General features: G+C 40.0%; 1 protein-coding gene across 4 annotated transcripts in view; it reads right to left on the bottom strand.

The window, feature by feature from the left end:
- The window catches only part of txndc11 (thioredoxin domain containing 11), a 65098-nt gene that overhangs the window by 32636 nt on the left and 16024 nt on the right, over nt 1-16438 (bottom strand). For 2 of the 4 annotated variants that reach the window (XM_068003357.1, XM_068003360.1), the window contains one exon: nt 8246-8375. In XM_068003357.1, coding sequence (XP_067859458.1) covers nt 8246-8375 — 130 coding nt within the window. Of the gene's footprint in view, nt 1-8245; nt 8376-13212; nt 13293-13861; nt 13881-16438 lie in introns of those variants that run through there. The other 2 variants (XM_068003359.1, XM_068003358.1) reach the window with 2 other exon arrangements.

The following is a 16438-nucleotide window of genomic DNA, read 5'->3' on the forward strand; positions in this document are numbered from 1 at the left end:
CGCGCAACAATCGCCAAACAGGAGGGTTCCCTCCCAGTCGGGGAACACTTCAGCAGTCATGGACATTCATCCACCGACCTTCGGGTAAGCGTACTCCAAGGCGGCCTTCGAGACACACGACAACGCAAAATCGTCGAGCAGAAATTGATAGCCAAGTTCCGCACCCATGAGGACGGCCTCAACCGGGATCTTGGGTTCATGTCACGCTACACGTTACCCCACCAGCGAACAAATGTTATCTGTTTTTAATATAATGGGTCATTTGCTGGCTCTCTCTGCCTTCCGGATGTTTCTGCCTCTCTCTGTGTTTTTTTTTCTCTGTTTTTTTTCCCTGTTTGTTTTTTTGTTGAATGTGTATTCGGAGGTTCTGCAGGTAACACCTCTCTGTCTGAACACGGTGATTGCCTTGGCAACGGGCAGTTGCAGGGGCAGTCTGTAAACACCATGTATTATTGTTCAATATGTATAAATGCGTAGGCTTCAAGGAGATCTTGAAACATTTGCCTGAGGAAGGAGAAAATCTCCGAAAGCTTGTGAATTTAAAATAAAATTGCTGGACTATAACTTGGTGTTGTAAAATTGTTTACAACTGTATATTGCACATCTCGAACAGCATCTGGGTCTTGACAGCAGCCAAAGAAATGCAGTTCACCAACTTTATATTACAGCACAACATCAACAGCAGCAGAAATACCTGTGACCCGTTACCAGCACACTGTCAACACTCCAGTGCCTGACGACTAATTTCCTGAACCAGCTTTTCTTTTGTTCCCCTTCCCCAACCCAACTTTTTTCCATTTTTGTACTTAAATTAGAGCAAATGACTCCAGAATTCAACCAGGGACAGACAGGTATGGAAAGGGGGCGATAAGAAATCTATATTTAGTTAGGACTGATTCCTACAAGGTGAGCAGATTGTGGCTGCTTTAAATAGAGGCTACCGTCACAACTCAACTTGTCAAAACACTAAATGAACAATTGCATCAGGTTCTTAGTAAGTAGTGGGGCAACTACGCCAATTTCACAAAGAAAGGATTAAAGCTTTGTATTCCCTTCTTCACTACCTTCCTCTCCACTTTTTAAGTTTTCCTCTCTTCAATTCCTACTACTGCCCCTTACCCAGCAAGGAGTCGGAGGGGGCGTGGAAATTGAGGGGAACAGATGTCCTCCTCTTGGATGTATCAACTGCACTTTGCAACTGGCCACTAGAAGTGGGAAGAAGCTGGGAAGAAGAGGAGGAAAAAAAAAGGAGATAGGTGCTGCACAGTAAGCCAAAAAAGCAAGAGAAGGAAAATAAGATAAAGAGGGTGAGGGAGTGGCAGCAAGCAGACATACAAGGCACACTGAAGAAGCTGTGTGACCAGCTACTGCAATGGGCCAGGGCCTGTGAAAGCACCACAAATCCCTCCAGTAGCAGTTATGTGAGCAGGAGGACAAATCCAAGCTCCAGTCTAGATGCAAAGTCATTACCACCCCTCGGCTCTTTATTAGTGGTGCACCTGGCAGCGTGGTGATGCTGCAACATATGCATTAGAAGTGCCCATGGTCCAAGTGAAAACCCGCAGACAGAGATCACCAGTTTATTAAAAGCAATTCTGCAGCTGGTGGGGGGCGGGGGATTTTTAGTTATGCAATTTTACGACAACATTGTCTCCCCTTGCACTTGTAAACAAAATTAGAATTTCAACTATTTCCCTGACGTGATTAGTGTCAGAAATTATACAAGTTAAATGGAATCCCAATAAATAAGGTGGCTGAATTTATCCAAATGTCTGGTCTATTTGGACATATCTGCTATCATTCACAAATACCAGTAAGTCTGAGGAAGTCCTCACTGGAAATTAAAGCTATACTAACACTTATACAGCCATCTCATGAAACCCCTAAATCATTTTTCTTAAACTTGATCTGCCTGCATAAATGGAGATGGAGGGTCACCACCTGCATGTTCAAAGTAGCCATTTATCACAGTATAAAAACTATAATTCATCACTGCAGTAAGTTTTCAAAACACCCTAATGCCAACTCAATTAATTATGGTACATTGGCAAATAGGTTAATCAAAACAGTTCAGCTTCTATCATCTTGGTAGTTATATGATACAACGATAATGGGAGTTGTTGGCTAACCATGGCAATGAATCGCGATCAATTAGTCTACAACAGACCCAGAAATAAAGGTGAGGAAACCCTCTGTGATGGAAAGCTTTGGGAACCATCAGTCCAAAGTCACCTGTTCCTCTCAAGCATGCTACACTTGTGATTTGAGGTAAGACTCATATACTGTGTCTCAAAATATTTTCTGTAAGAAATCTGATTTGCATTTGAATGAACCAACACTATCTGCTTCCACCATCTCTATGGAGCCTGTTCCACAGATTTACCACTTGCTCACTGAAATAATGTTTTCTGCAGATTAGTTTGGAATTTACCCCCCTTCAAGTGCAGGCCGTGTCCTTTGTTTCTACTGTTCTGGACCAGGTGAAACAGCTGGTCATGACCTACATTACCCAATTCCTTTAGAATCCTAAAAATAGCCATATCACGTCACATTTCAACCTTGTCTTTCCAGAGAGGACATGCTCAATTTACTTAATTGCTCCTCATAATCCAATCTCTCCAACCCCTCAATTATTCTGGTTGCTGTCTTCTGTATCCTTTCAATAGCTGCAGCAATCAGAACTGTATGCAGTATTGTAAGTGCGGTCACACCAACTATTTATAAAGTGGCAGGATTACCTCACTACTTAGAATTAAGAGGGGTAGATTGTACTCTATTTCAAAGCTGTCAATAACCACCTAATCAGAATGGCAAGACTACCTAATGTCCAACTGTGGTTTGTATTCATATTTGGGACGAACAACTCAATAGCATTAAACGTTAGACATAGGAAAACAGGTCTTGAAGACTATGAACACTATAATGCAGACAAAGCAACAGTTTTAAAAAAATTAAATGAAAGTAATTCCATCTTTTAAAACTTGCATGTATTCTATATTTTAGAAATCGATTAGAAATTGGTTAGAAAGAAAGTGTTATTAATATTTCACAGCATTCATGGCTCCTGAGCTAGTGCATCAGTTACTATTATTGTCAATTCTGACTCAACATCAGGACAATGTCATCATGGCCACCTCACTCCTTTAGGGGGATTACTTGACATGGAGGTTGGGGTGTTGGGCATAACAACATTTTCTTGAGCTGCTAGCACACTGCCACTGTAACTTTGAAACAGGTCCCTAGCACCTGAGAAGCAACAAAGCATCTAGGACTCTTGCTCAGGACTGCAAGAAATAGTGTCCACCCCTCCACGGAGTCTCCTATTACTACTGCATTCTGAACTGAATTGCCAATCTTCCCTCCCCAATCTAGCCACTTCATGTTATTTTGTTGAAATGTAAATCTATTTGACGGTCCTGCCCAGAGTCCTCAACCTCCCCACAGGAAGCCACTGCTTTAAACTTAGGAGAAGGTAACTTGCTCTGGATGTTTTTGCTTTAGCCTGTCCCACCTCACTTTTCCTAGCCTGTGGATAGTCACCACTCCTTCCTCTGCCACCTCCCTATCTCTCAGCAAGGTGGCTACCCTCAAAACTGTTGCTCCAGAAACACTATTCCATACCTAATGTGTTTCCCATTCCACCTCAAATTTTGAGATTTTGAGCACAAGAAATCTCAGTTGGAGACACTGTCCACAAACGTGTTTGTCTGAGTGAACATCTGCTATTTCAAACTCGCACATCCTGCAGGAACTGCGCATCACTGTTCTTTCCTGTGCTGCCATTTTTACTATAAATGTTAATTAAGTTGCAGTTAAGTTTATAATCTTTATCTAAATTTCAATCAAACTCTTCCTTCCCTCTCTAGCCAAATTCCCATTATTGAAGCACAGTTTTCACTCTGTTCCCACCTCAGTGATGTGCTCGCCACTCAAATCAGTATTCTTCCTGCTACCTTTCTTTTTAAACTCCTACCAAATTAGATTCAGCTGTTCAATCAGCCCAACAGAGCAGATTAATTAACACTTACCAGTGAAATGGCAGCATCCTCAGTTACACAAATTTAAAATCACAAAAAACACTAGTTCTGAAGTACTGTCACTAGAATTTTAGTGAAGTATAATAGTCACTATGAAATTTCACACACCCACAATGTAGCTGTTTTTGTCACTAGCATTACAGAGTAATAGAGCAAACTGGTGACATTTTCACTGTAAGTGAACAGTCAGGTTACAAATTTTGTTCTTCCAAAGTTGATAAGTGTCTGCAATAAACTGTATAATACCTAGGGAAACACTGGCAGTAACAGTGAGATTAATTGTAATCAATTAAAAGCACCACACAAAAAAAAAGTATTGGCCAATACTCTTTAAAGTTGTACAAGTGCAATTTTTCTTGTAGTGCATTAGTATCTGGTGTTATCTAGATCCTAACTTTCTTCTAAGAAGCATTCATATATGGAGCAACCCATTTTCCTAAATTTCAATAACATTACTACAACCAATCTTACTCTAACCTATATACATTAATACCTTCAATTTATACCACTGCCATTGACAGCAACTCGAGTTTCAGTGGCAGAGCTATAAATGAAGTATTGCTGCCTCTACATGCACCAGATGAAAGCCAACTCTTCAGATAGACCTCAAAGCCTCTGGATAAAAGAGCTAAAGACTCACAGAGGAGGTGTCAGCACTGAAAAAGGCTGTTGGGGACATTGGCCAATGCTGGCTGAGGTAAAAACAAAGGTTTTCCTAGCTTGGGTCCAATTCCTCTATGGGATATCAGATCCTCAACAAGTTAATATAGAGGAAACCCTCCTTGACAATAGGGCTAGGGTGGGAGAGGGGAACTTGTCTGGATATTTTCTGGAGCTTAATGTCAGCTCCGTATGGTCAGAAAGCTCATTATCCCAGCAGGCAACATCTTTCAATCTATCAAGACTGACATGCCATGCACAAACTAACATAATTACCATATTTTAGTTTGCAACACATTTGGACAGACATCAAATCCAAATCATATTTTACAGACTTCAAACTAATTCAGTAATCTTCCATCAATGAGCTGGTGCACATTTCATTCAGAACAAAACCAGCTCCATTATAACTACACAAGTTTAGGATTAACAAAATACTTTTAAAAAAATCCAGGTTTATCTTGCTGCTTTATTAATGGTCGACCTCCCTCTTGTGGTCAACAGGGAAATTAGAAAATGCTAAACAATATGAAGTACTTTTTAAAAAAAAAAGTTAAAACTAATAATGTGACCATTATGGCACATTTATAAATTATGCACGTACTTTAAAGAACAGTATGTATACCGAAGCACTTAAATTTTACAATTCTGCAGACTGATAGCTAGGCCTACAAAATTTAAAAAAATCTATTCAGCAAATCATTGGATACAGGATGTATTCAACATGGAATACTTGTGGAAAGGTCAGTAATTATCTGATTACTGACCTATCGTATTATACCATCATATCCATTATAACCTGGAGCATGCGGAGGAACCCAGAAACTGAAAGTCTAATTAATGTTCAATGCTTTGAGGTTTATTTGAAAAAAATCCTGTATTAGAGCTATAAATAGAAAGACAATTGTAAAAAGAACCTATGAGAAAGCCCCTATGAATTGCTAAAAGTAGTGCAGACTAACCAGGTGAGTAGAAAATTACCGATATTTGACATCTGCAAAATTATATGCTAAAATATGACAGGCAAACAACGAATTCCTAGTATACTGCACACAAGAAAGAATTCAAATTTATACAGCACCCTATCACCTCTGCGGGACATCCGAAAATCGCTTCACATCCAGTAAGTTACGTAGTTGTTATGCATCCAAATATATGACAGCCAATTTGTGCACACCAAGGTCCCACAAGCAAGATAACTGTCAAGTTAAACCGTTTCTTGGTAGTGCTGATCAAGAGAGGAATGTTGGCCAGGATATCAGGAGAACTCCCAGCTCTTCTTCGAATTGTGCCATGGAATCTTTTTACATCCATCTGAACAGGCAGATGTTTCACCCGAAAGACATCCACCTCTGACAGACACTGCAACATTCCCACAGTACTGCAATGAAACGTCAGCCTGAATGAACCAAGACCTGAAGTGGGGCTTGAACCCAAACTTTCTGATCCAGAGGTGCGAGCGCTATCAACTAAACCAAGCTGACACTTGTGATATGGTACGGGTCAAACAAACTTGGTTTGTGCCAAGTTAGCCAACTATAGGCCGGACAGCATTGGAGCACAACAAGTAGCCTCAGGCTTGGCGGGAGTTGGGGGGTGGTCAAGAAAGAGTGCACAAGGGTAAAAACAAAAAAAAGAGGCAAGTCATCCCAAATTTTTATCCATTGACCCTGCTGGAATGCTTTTGTTTGTGAACATTGGGCAAGGACAGGATCATGCTTGGCTGTGATGCCCCACATTATCAAATTGCTTGCTAACACTATTCAGGCCCACATGTGAAGAATGGCCAATTGGCCAAAGTACTAGAGAGTGCTCAAAGAACTGTACGCTAGGAAGAAGGTGGGGAAAATTGTTGATTTTTTAAAAATTAAAAGTACAAAATTTGTAATGTGAATGGGCAACTTGGTTTTGAACTTGCGTGTCCACTTGCTGTGGTCCAGATTCTCTGTCGCCACATACATCCTGCCATCTGTTTGGTGACTGACCATCCCACTTTTGCCATTAGAATGTGAAACAAAAGGTGACAGGCCAAGGTCGATAGTGTATCCACAATTGAAAAGAGTAAAAAAGAGATTAGATGAATCACAAAGTAACGACTTCGGAAGAACAAAATCTATATTGCAAATTCAATTTCAACGAAAATGTTGCAGGTATATTTTTTAAATTCAGTCATACCTGTGGATGCAACCATCCATTCACACACTGAACAATTGGGCATACTTTTGAGAACAACTGCTGTCCCCAGCCCATTTTGAATGAAAACTTTGAGAACCTGGGTAACTATTGGGTGTCAGCTTTGGCTCAGTGGTAGCACTCTCACTTCAGAGTAGGAACATTATGGGTTCAAGTCCCATTTCAGAGACTTGCACACATTCTAGGATGGCACTCCAGTGCAATACTGAAGGAGTGCTGCACCATTGAAGGTGCCATCTTTCAGATGAGACATTAAACTGTTGCCTTGTCTGCCCTCTCAGATGGACGTAAAAAAAATTCCACGGCACTATTCGAAGAAGAGCGGGGAAGTTGTCCTGATGTTCTGGCCAACATTTATCCTTCAACCAGTTTCCTCCATTACAACAGTAGCTACACTTCAAAATACTTAATTGCTTGTAAAACACTTTGGGACATCCAGAGGTCGAGAAAGGCGCTATATAAATGTCAAGTACTTTATTTATAAACACATAGAACACGAATATCAAATTTCAAACGCAAATTACATTGTAAAGTCAGGTTTTAAAGTGGAAAACATCCACTTACAGAAAGCAGTCATTAATTTTTTTGAGAGGTAGATCACTCTACTGTCCCCAGACAATCTGACACTATTGTTGTAAGATGAAATTACACAAAACTCTTGCACTTTTTCTCCCTTTAAATTTTGGCCCTGGAAGAGTGCAAGATAAACATTCACAGAAAACTGCTCTTCTATTTAAATCGCTAACAAAGTCCTATTTTAGTGAAATTTCCTGACTAAATAAGCTGTGCGTATTTCTAGTTTCCACGAGTATGCCACCCAGCTATAGTAAACAGTACAGCACCATGGTGGAAAGCATCCAGTATGAACATTTTAAAAAGGTGTAGAATAAATTAAAATCACTGTTTTGGAAACAAAACAAAATATACTGATTCATCCATCTTGACCAGTATGAAAAAAAACGTTCCATTTGCATGGCACGTTATCATATCACTCAGGATACTATAAAAGTAAATTACTTTGTGAAGTGTAATCATTGTGGGTATGTAGGTTGCTGGTTAGTCTATTGTTAGTGGTGTTTGAGGACGAATGTTGGCCTCAATACCAGGAGAACTCTGCTCTTCAAATAATGCCACGGAGTCTTCAACATCTATTTGATTTAACATTGCTAACAGTGCAACATTCCCTCACTACTGCACTGAACTGTCGGCTGAAGAAATCTACACATCCAGGAGATACTGTAGTTAACACGCATTCAGAAGCTACCTCAGTTATCGATAGCTTGTCATCACTAAAAATAGAACACAGAACCAGTTTCTTTACTCCCCCCGCCCCCCATTACAAAAATAGTACCTACCTCATAATGCGATAGAAAGTCCAGCAAGATAGAAAGAGTTGAGATGTATTGAAGTGGACTCATTACTCGTCGAATGAAATTATGAATGTAGGCAGCTGTAAGAGGGCCTTTGTACTCAATAGGGCCAAACCTAACATGACAAAAAGAATTTCCATGAATTGTGATATATTATGTAGTTTTTACACCCATCTTCACTGGAGAATTTAAGATATCTAATACAGCTCCATCTGGAACAGGTAGCTTTCTTACATACATTCCAGGCCAACACAGAAACATCTTAACCATAAAAACTCACTAGTACTAAGTTTCTTACGTTTGAAATATGTGAACAGCTACCAGAAAACTTAGGAGTAACTTACTTTGATAAAAGGACAATTTCCTGGTAACCCTTAATGAATACTTGGATAAGATCATCTAAAATTAATAAAAGTTGTCTCATTTAAAATTTAAAAACTCAAAAAAGTTTTTTGTAGAGGGGTATTGAAAAATGTCAATACTAAATGGTTAAGAAAGAGATCACCCATTGGCAGTCTAAGGTACAAGGTTAGATACATGATAAAGATTCTTTTATACCACCACAACATGCCTTAGTTATCAATCTTAAGCACCTCCTACTGTGCCAGTGTGATATGTCCTTTGCCAACACCAACCATCCTTGTGGAGTTTCAATAGACTTGCCAGTTTAGTGTGGTCAACCCTCTCCCACTGGTTTGCAACAGTACAAGCTAAATTTTGGTTGAGGCCCTTATAGCTGAGAGAGGCAACTCACCCAAAGCAAAATCGGCGACATTTAAATCCAGATCCCGGAAGTGAAAAGATTGTGTCTAAACTTAATGTGCCATCCAGACCCTATAAATATTAAAATGCAATTTGCTAAACTGGAACGTTTTATAAATTTCCTACACCACAGTGCTTTAAAAGAAAAATCCACTTTGGTGTCTCAGACATTTTAATAGTTCTTCCTCTCAGGAATTCAAGTGTTTACTCATAACAGGCCACAAAAGAGACCTTAAGCTTGACTACTAAGCCGTTGTTCAAATATTGCAGCAGCTCAGATAAAGCCATATAACAGGCTATCTGTAATATTATCATAGACTCACATTTTACACATTGTTCAAATAACCACAAGCTGCAAGCAACAGTTTGAGTACATTGTTCAAATAACCACAAGCTGCTAGCAACATTTTTAGTACAGTGAATTTTTCAACTAATGGCTTCTGCACTGTAAGCAGCTGTGCAAAGATATAATCAATTAAGAAAGCTCAAGACTTCAAAAAGGGACCAGCGCCGCTGATTTCCCAGCTGAAAGTATTGAATTGGTTCCACGCAATTTCCATTACCAAGCCATTTTCTGTAATGCCAAGGAAAGCAGATGTTACAGGGTCATACTCAGTGAAGAGATTTCCTTGCATTATACCCACTCAACAGCATTGGGGATCAGTACTTAGTCTTCATCAGCCAGTTTCTCTCTTTCGCAGTATCCATAACCAATGGAAACAATTGTAGTGCAGGGTTATGCATTCGACAAGAAATTAATCTTGGGTATTTCTCACAGTTACTTCAAGTGCATTGGAATGTTTTGGAGCCCGAGAAATGCTCTTTTGCTTCAAGTGGAGCAACAGTTAATGCTGGGAGGCTAAAGCCAAATGAAAATAAGTCACAGTGCACCAACCAGCATTGGAAAGGAGAGCTCTAACTAAGCAGCAAGTTAAAACATTTGCAATGGTAGGTAGTATCACCACTGAAGAAAGGGACCATCACCAGGCCTCCAAGCTTACACCACTTGGATAAGTTACTGGTGCATGAGGGGAAGGATGGAAAGTCGGACAGATGAAAGAAAGAAGGAAGGATAAAGGAGGAAAGAAGTTGGCTGAAGAAAGGACCATTATTTTTAAGTTAACACATTAGGTAGATTCAGACAGTATGGTGAAAAAATTAGGCCTTATCCCATGGAGTATTTCTTGAACATTATTAAATACATGGAATCTAGGAAAATCAAACTCTACAGATTAAAATTTCAAGTTACAGATAAACTTGGTTTGACAAGTACAGGGCTCCTCATTCAAACCTCCTAGGTGCCCTAAAGAAATTCCTCAATCACTAGTCCAAATTAATATTGGGAAACAATCTAAATTGGACAGATAACACAATCTCAAAAATGATCTCCAAAAGCTTTAAGAGGATTGTTTTTCAATCAGACAATGAGGAGTGGCATTTGCTGAATATCAGAAAGCCTGGAGGTTTTCATTCTCAATTCAGCAACTGACAGTTGGAACAATCTACTCCTAAAAGATGAGGTTTTGTTTTAAATTTAACTCTTATCTCTTGAATTTTTTTCTCTCCAAGTGGATTAAATATTTAGAATAGTTTTGATTTTCTCTCAAATTGATTAAATATATCAGAACCGAATAAAATACCTTCAACAATTCTTTGGAATCAAAAACAGTAAATAGCAATATTCAGCAGCTTTGTTTATAGAGGGGAAAGGGGAAGAGGAAGGGGAAGGGGAAGAGGAGGAGGAACTGCTTCTAAACACTGAATGATCACCATTGTAAGAGAGACTGTTTGAACTTGCTGTCATTGCAGTGAGTTTTAATTTGCATCGAGGCCAAGAGGCTGGAGTGGGTAGATGGGGAGCTAAAGTCTCCAAACCAACGTTGGATGGGAATTCCCTCCAGGAGAAAGTGATTAGGGAGAACAGGAGGCCCAATCCTGGAGTTGAGAAAGCAAGCCCTAGTGAATGAGAGAATGACGGGACTGGGGAAGAGGACCGACCCACAGGGAGTGGGGGGGAGCCGGCTATGGTGGAGTGGAAATTGATCCATGAGAAATAAGTCCATGAAAAGCACGTCAAATACTAATAACCCCACCATATATCTATAACAATGGAGTCATTGGGTCACGTGATTCAAACAGACCAATAAGATGGTTAGAAAGGGATACTGACTGAATAGCCGAGATGGCCAAATAAAAATGACCCAAACTCCACATTTAATACAGAAATTAAAATAATTCACTGTCAGTCACATACTTAGTTTGGGAAAGTGAAGTGAAAGTTTTTCTGACTGACTGGAATAGCACTTGCAAGTCAAAGTGAAATCATGCATCAATTCTGGTTTGTTCCTACAAGCCAGGTATACGATGCAATTTAGACAGATTGGCATTTTACAGACATGATTCTCAGATCACAAAGACCACCTTAGACCTATTTTATTTCATCCTTACAGAACACCAACTCTATCATCTTTCCATTACAGCAGCTAGTAGTGTCCCCACATAGTTCCCTGGCTTCAAGCAGTTATCTATAAATCTAGTTCAAACTGTTCATCACCCTCTGTGTAAAGAAATACTTCCGGTCCTATACTTGCAAACTCACAAACTTTAGCATGCTTTGGTGTATCTGAAAGTATTATTCCAGCTTTTTTATCTATCAAATTAAATATCTTTGAAGGATGATGAGCCCAAGCTTATCTTGTCTTGTCTCATAGCTCATCCCTCTAACAGCCAAATCACACTCATCTCCTTTGCTTTCGGGGACTAGGTGATCCCCTTATGATGCAGTGAGAACTCTTATGAAACCTAACAGATGCTGTCTGATCAGAGCAAGGTTCAGCAGGACCTCTGCACATTTGGACTCAATTTGGCAATATTGCAGCCTGTTCACTTTGATTACTGCCAGCCACTTTTTAAAAAATTCGTTCATGGGATGTGGGCGTCACTGGCAAGGCCAGCATTTATTGCCCATCCCTAATTGCCCTCGAGAAGGTGGTGGTGAGCCGCTTTCTTGAACCGCTGCAGTCCGTGTGGTGAAGGTTCTCCCACAGTGCTGTTAGGAAGGGAGTTCCAGGATTTTGACCCAGCGACGATGAAGGAACGGCGATATGTTTCCAAGTTGGGATGGTGTGTGATTTGGAGGGGAACGTGCAGGTGGTGTTATTCCCATGAGCCTGCTACCCTTGACCTTCTAGGTGGTAGAGGTCGTGGGTTTGGGAGATGCTGTTGAAGAAGCCTTGGCGAGTTGCTGCAGTGCATCAGTGAATGGTACACACTGCAGCCACGGTGCACCGGTGAAGGGAGTGAATGTTTAGGGTGGTGAATGGGGTGCCAATCAAGCGAGCTGCTTTGTCCTGGGTGTGTCGAGCTTCTTGAGTGTTGTTTGAGCCGTACTCATCCAAGCAGGTGGAGAGTTTAGACCATGATGAGCAACAACTCAACGAAACAGTCTCTCTCAACTTCCTTCTTGGCAAGTTCTATCACATACATGGAGTACATATTCTCCCTACTGCCAATAAGCAACACATTTTATTTGCCACATTGGACGTTATTTACCACTGATCAGATCAGGTGGATATGGTTAAGCTCTCTGTGCATGATCTTAGTTGCCTCCTGAGTCCAACCCCTTCCCCATCTGTTATCAAAGAATGTAAATACTTTTCACGAAGTCTACAAATCCAGGTCATTTATGTAAATCAGGAACAGGAGACAGCCCAGCAGATCATTACTCAGTATCTTCTCCCATTTCAATCTAGTGCTTGCCCTTGTTTTCTTCACTTTAGCCAGTTATTAATTCACATCCATGCTATATCCTCAATAGCCACTGATCGGAGTTTGTAAAGCATCTCGTGCGGTATTTTATCATGGGCGTTCTGGAAGTCTAGGTGCGCTACATCAAATTTGTTATCACCTCAGATAGTCTATGGAGGTTGTCAGGCAAGATATGCTCAATCAGATGTCTTGCTTGACTATCAAACTATGTATGTACATTTTGCTTGCGATTATCAATTCCTTTTGATCCCCCCCATTGTTGACATCAAGCCCATGTGTCTGTAGATGTTGGACGTGGCCATTGCACTCCTTGAGTGGGAGAACTATAGTCGTCAGTCCCTTAAAACCTCCCCGTTGTTCACTGGCTCCCTCAAAACGACCACCAATACTTCACAAATCTCTTCCCTTATCTTTCTAAGTACCTGGAGGTATACTTCATCTGTCCCAGAGGATTTATTGGTTTTCAACCCCTAAAGCATATCCAGAAGCTCTGCATCGTTGCTGTCAAAGCCCTAGAGCACACACGACATGCATTGGATAGTATTTTAGCTTGCCAAACAATTACTGAATCAGCATTTACTTTAGAAACTCTAAATATTTTAAGAGTGCTTATTTGCAGCTGACATATTGTAACTATTGATATTCAGGAGTACCAACTAAACTATTAATAAAGGTAAACTTCGAACAATCTCCTAGTATCAATATACAGGAGCTGGACAGTCTGATTCACCCAATAGGAATCAGTCCAATCAAGATGGGTTACGAAGTTTAATTCTTGTGTACTCGAGGCAAATTAATGTCAGATTGTTACATATATCTAGTGGAAATGATGGACTAGCAAAATACTGGCTCTTTCCAAAGGTTATTGCCATTAACAAATTGCTACTATGAATAATTCCTATTCAGATGGAGTATTACAAATATAAAAGTGATTCTGATAGAGTACACAAAACATGAAAGCATCCATCCATACGTTCAAGATCATTGCTCTAAATTTCTTCGCACTTTGAAATGTATCTACCATTATCAAAATAAATGACTGTTCCCTTTCCTAGGTGTGAGAGCCTTTACCAAGGTTTTGTAAGAGCGGTTGTAAGTCATGGTTTTATTTGATGTTAGGGATTTTCCTCCTGTGTAGAGTAATTTCCTAATTTACGGCCATGCTGCCATCTTCACTGTACATAGAGACAAAAGGAATTTCGACAAAATTAAATTAGCCAAATTGCATTCTACAGAAAGGTTAATCACACTCGAAAGTTAAATTGTACAGGTCAGCATAACATCCATCAAGATATAATTCCTTCCAGATTAGGACTGCGGAGATTCTTTCTCCCCCTGTGTGGGGGTGGGGGAGAAAAAGAGTGGAGCAAAAAAAGTCCAACTTATATTCTTCTGACACTGGCATGCATATAATTCAGTACTGGACAACAGATCAAAGTGGCGAAGGATGCCAACTGTTCATTCCTCCCATAATCTGAAAATGAAATCTAAAAATTATCTATTTAGCAAAATGCAGCAGCTAGTAATCCAGAGTTAGATATTTCTTTCATTTCAATAATCCATCTTGTCAGTGTTCCTAGAGTTGTATCAACATAGCTGTACATTTTACACAAACACAATTTTAATCAAAGGAAGCAGTTCAAGTTTCCCAACTGATGAGTCAGTTTGTAGAATGTTACACTAGATATTCACTGGCAGGAAGGTCAGCAAACAGAGGACACAGATTTAAGATAACTGGCAAAAAGAACCAGAGGGGAGATGAGGAGAATTTAAAAATGCAACTAGTTATGATCTGGAATGCACTGCCTGAAAAGGTGGTGGAAGTAGATTCAATAGTAAATTTCAAAGGGAATTGGATATATACTTGAAAAGGAAAAATTTGCAAGGATACGGGGAAAGAACGGGGTAGTGCGATTAATTGGATAGCTCTTTCAAAGAGTCGGCACAGGCACAATGGGCCAAATGGCCTCCTTCTGTGTTGTAAGATTCTATGATATTCTCTCGGGTTCTGTGTCACTGGTCCCTCCTGTAAGTAGACCTCAAGTCCCCTCGATCTGGATGCATTTTTCACTGTCCAGTTTCAATAGGATTATCCGGAGCTCGTAAAATGAAGCCTTGCTCTGCTTACCAGCTACTGAAATATCGTACGTGCTGCCAGGTGTGTTCTTTTCTTTTTAATGGAAGCCAGACTATCAAGACAGTCACAGCTTCAAAACCAACAGCTACTTTATTTTACATAAAATACATGAGTGAACAGTATGTAGCTTTCAGAGTGAGGACAGTCAACTTTGCTATGCTGCTTACTTCTGAAAAATAATGAAGCAACTTTACTATCTCTCTAGCCGAGAGAGTTTGGACTTTTAAAATGCAGATAAACTTCCTGTTACTGCCTGCTAGAACACAGCTCACCTTGAGGGCAAGGGAGAGGGTGACCACCCCCAAAGTTGGAGAGATGGTTGGCTAGGGGAGTTCCTGCCCCCCTCCACCCCCCAAAAAAGTCAAGATTGAGGTTACTACTCCGAGTGAGATACCTACTCCTTGATGTGGGAAGAGGAGACTTGCATGTATCTGTCTAAGCCAAGCCCCCTTGATGGGTGAATGGAACAGAAGAACATTCAGACCCCGAGGTGACACAAGGAGTGATGGCACAGAATATTTGAGATTTCACACCGATCTTCCCACTGAATAGTTAATTAACAAGTCACTAATGTTGAGAATAATTACAGGCTGTTGGCGTATTGTAGAGAAAAACAAAGTGTTTAATTCAGCACTGCAAGAAGATTTATACAGGTTAAAAAGTCCAGCTCAGGCAGCACTGGTAAAATCCAATTTGTCACAATGCAAATAATATTAAAATGCAGTCAATTTGTATCATTTTAAGTATGAAATGTGAATAAGGGATTCTGATAAAGGGCATTTTAAAAATGGATCAATTTATGGTCTGAGTGCAGATATAACCTGATTATAGTATCTATATGTAGGAGTCAGAAAACAGTGACTTTAACACCAAACTTCTAAAAGGCAAGTTTCACCAGGAATAAAAATGTATAGAACTACCATTGTCAATCTACCATGATTGATTTTTAAAAAAATTTAATAGTGCAGGTGCTGATGACAACTGGAGAATTAGCTGGGAGTTACTTTGCCCGACAATGCGTGGGAGCTGAAATAACAAATGGAATAAGAAATGTTGCTGAACACCAACCCACCAGGAGGCAAGGGAGTGGGAAGAAGTTGTCCAGTATTATTTTTGGCTTGAAATGTTGAATCACTTTTAAAATGTTGGGAAATGCACAAAACAAAAGTGTCAAAAACTAAAATATCCTGGAGCAGGAACTGCCCCCAAACAGCCCAGGAAAGAAATTTAGCACCAGAACTCTCACCCCCTTCAAAATTTCTAAATCCACCACTACAAGAATTACATTCCTGTGTACTTCAATTTCCCCCCTATACAATAACTAATGGATATAGGTACATTCTCATTTTCTTATACAAGGCCATTAGTTTTCAGTTTGCACAGATAAACAAACTGAATTGGGGAATATGATCCCAAAACATCAATATCAGTGTAATAAAAAAAAAAAATGAACTTATTTAGTACCCCCCGAAGTAGTGACCTTGGTCATAGGCCTTTGCTCAGGGCTATTA

The sequence above is a fragment of the Heptranchias perlo genome, chromosome 22, assembly GCF_035084215.1.
Source record: "Heptranchias perlo isolate sHepPer1 chromosome 22, sHepPer1.hap1, whole genome shotgun sequence".
NCBI lineage: Eukaryota > Metazoa > Chordata > Chondrichthyes > Hexanchiformes > Hexanchidae > Heptranchias > Heptranchias perlo.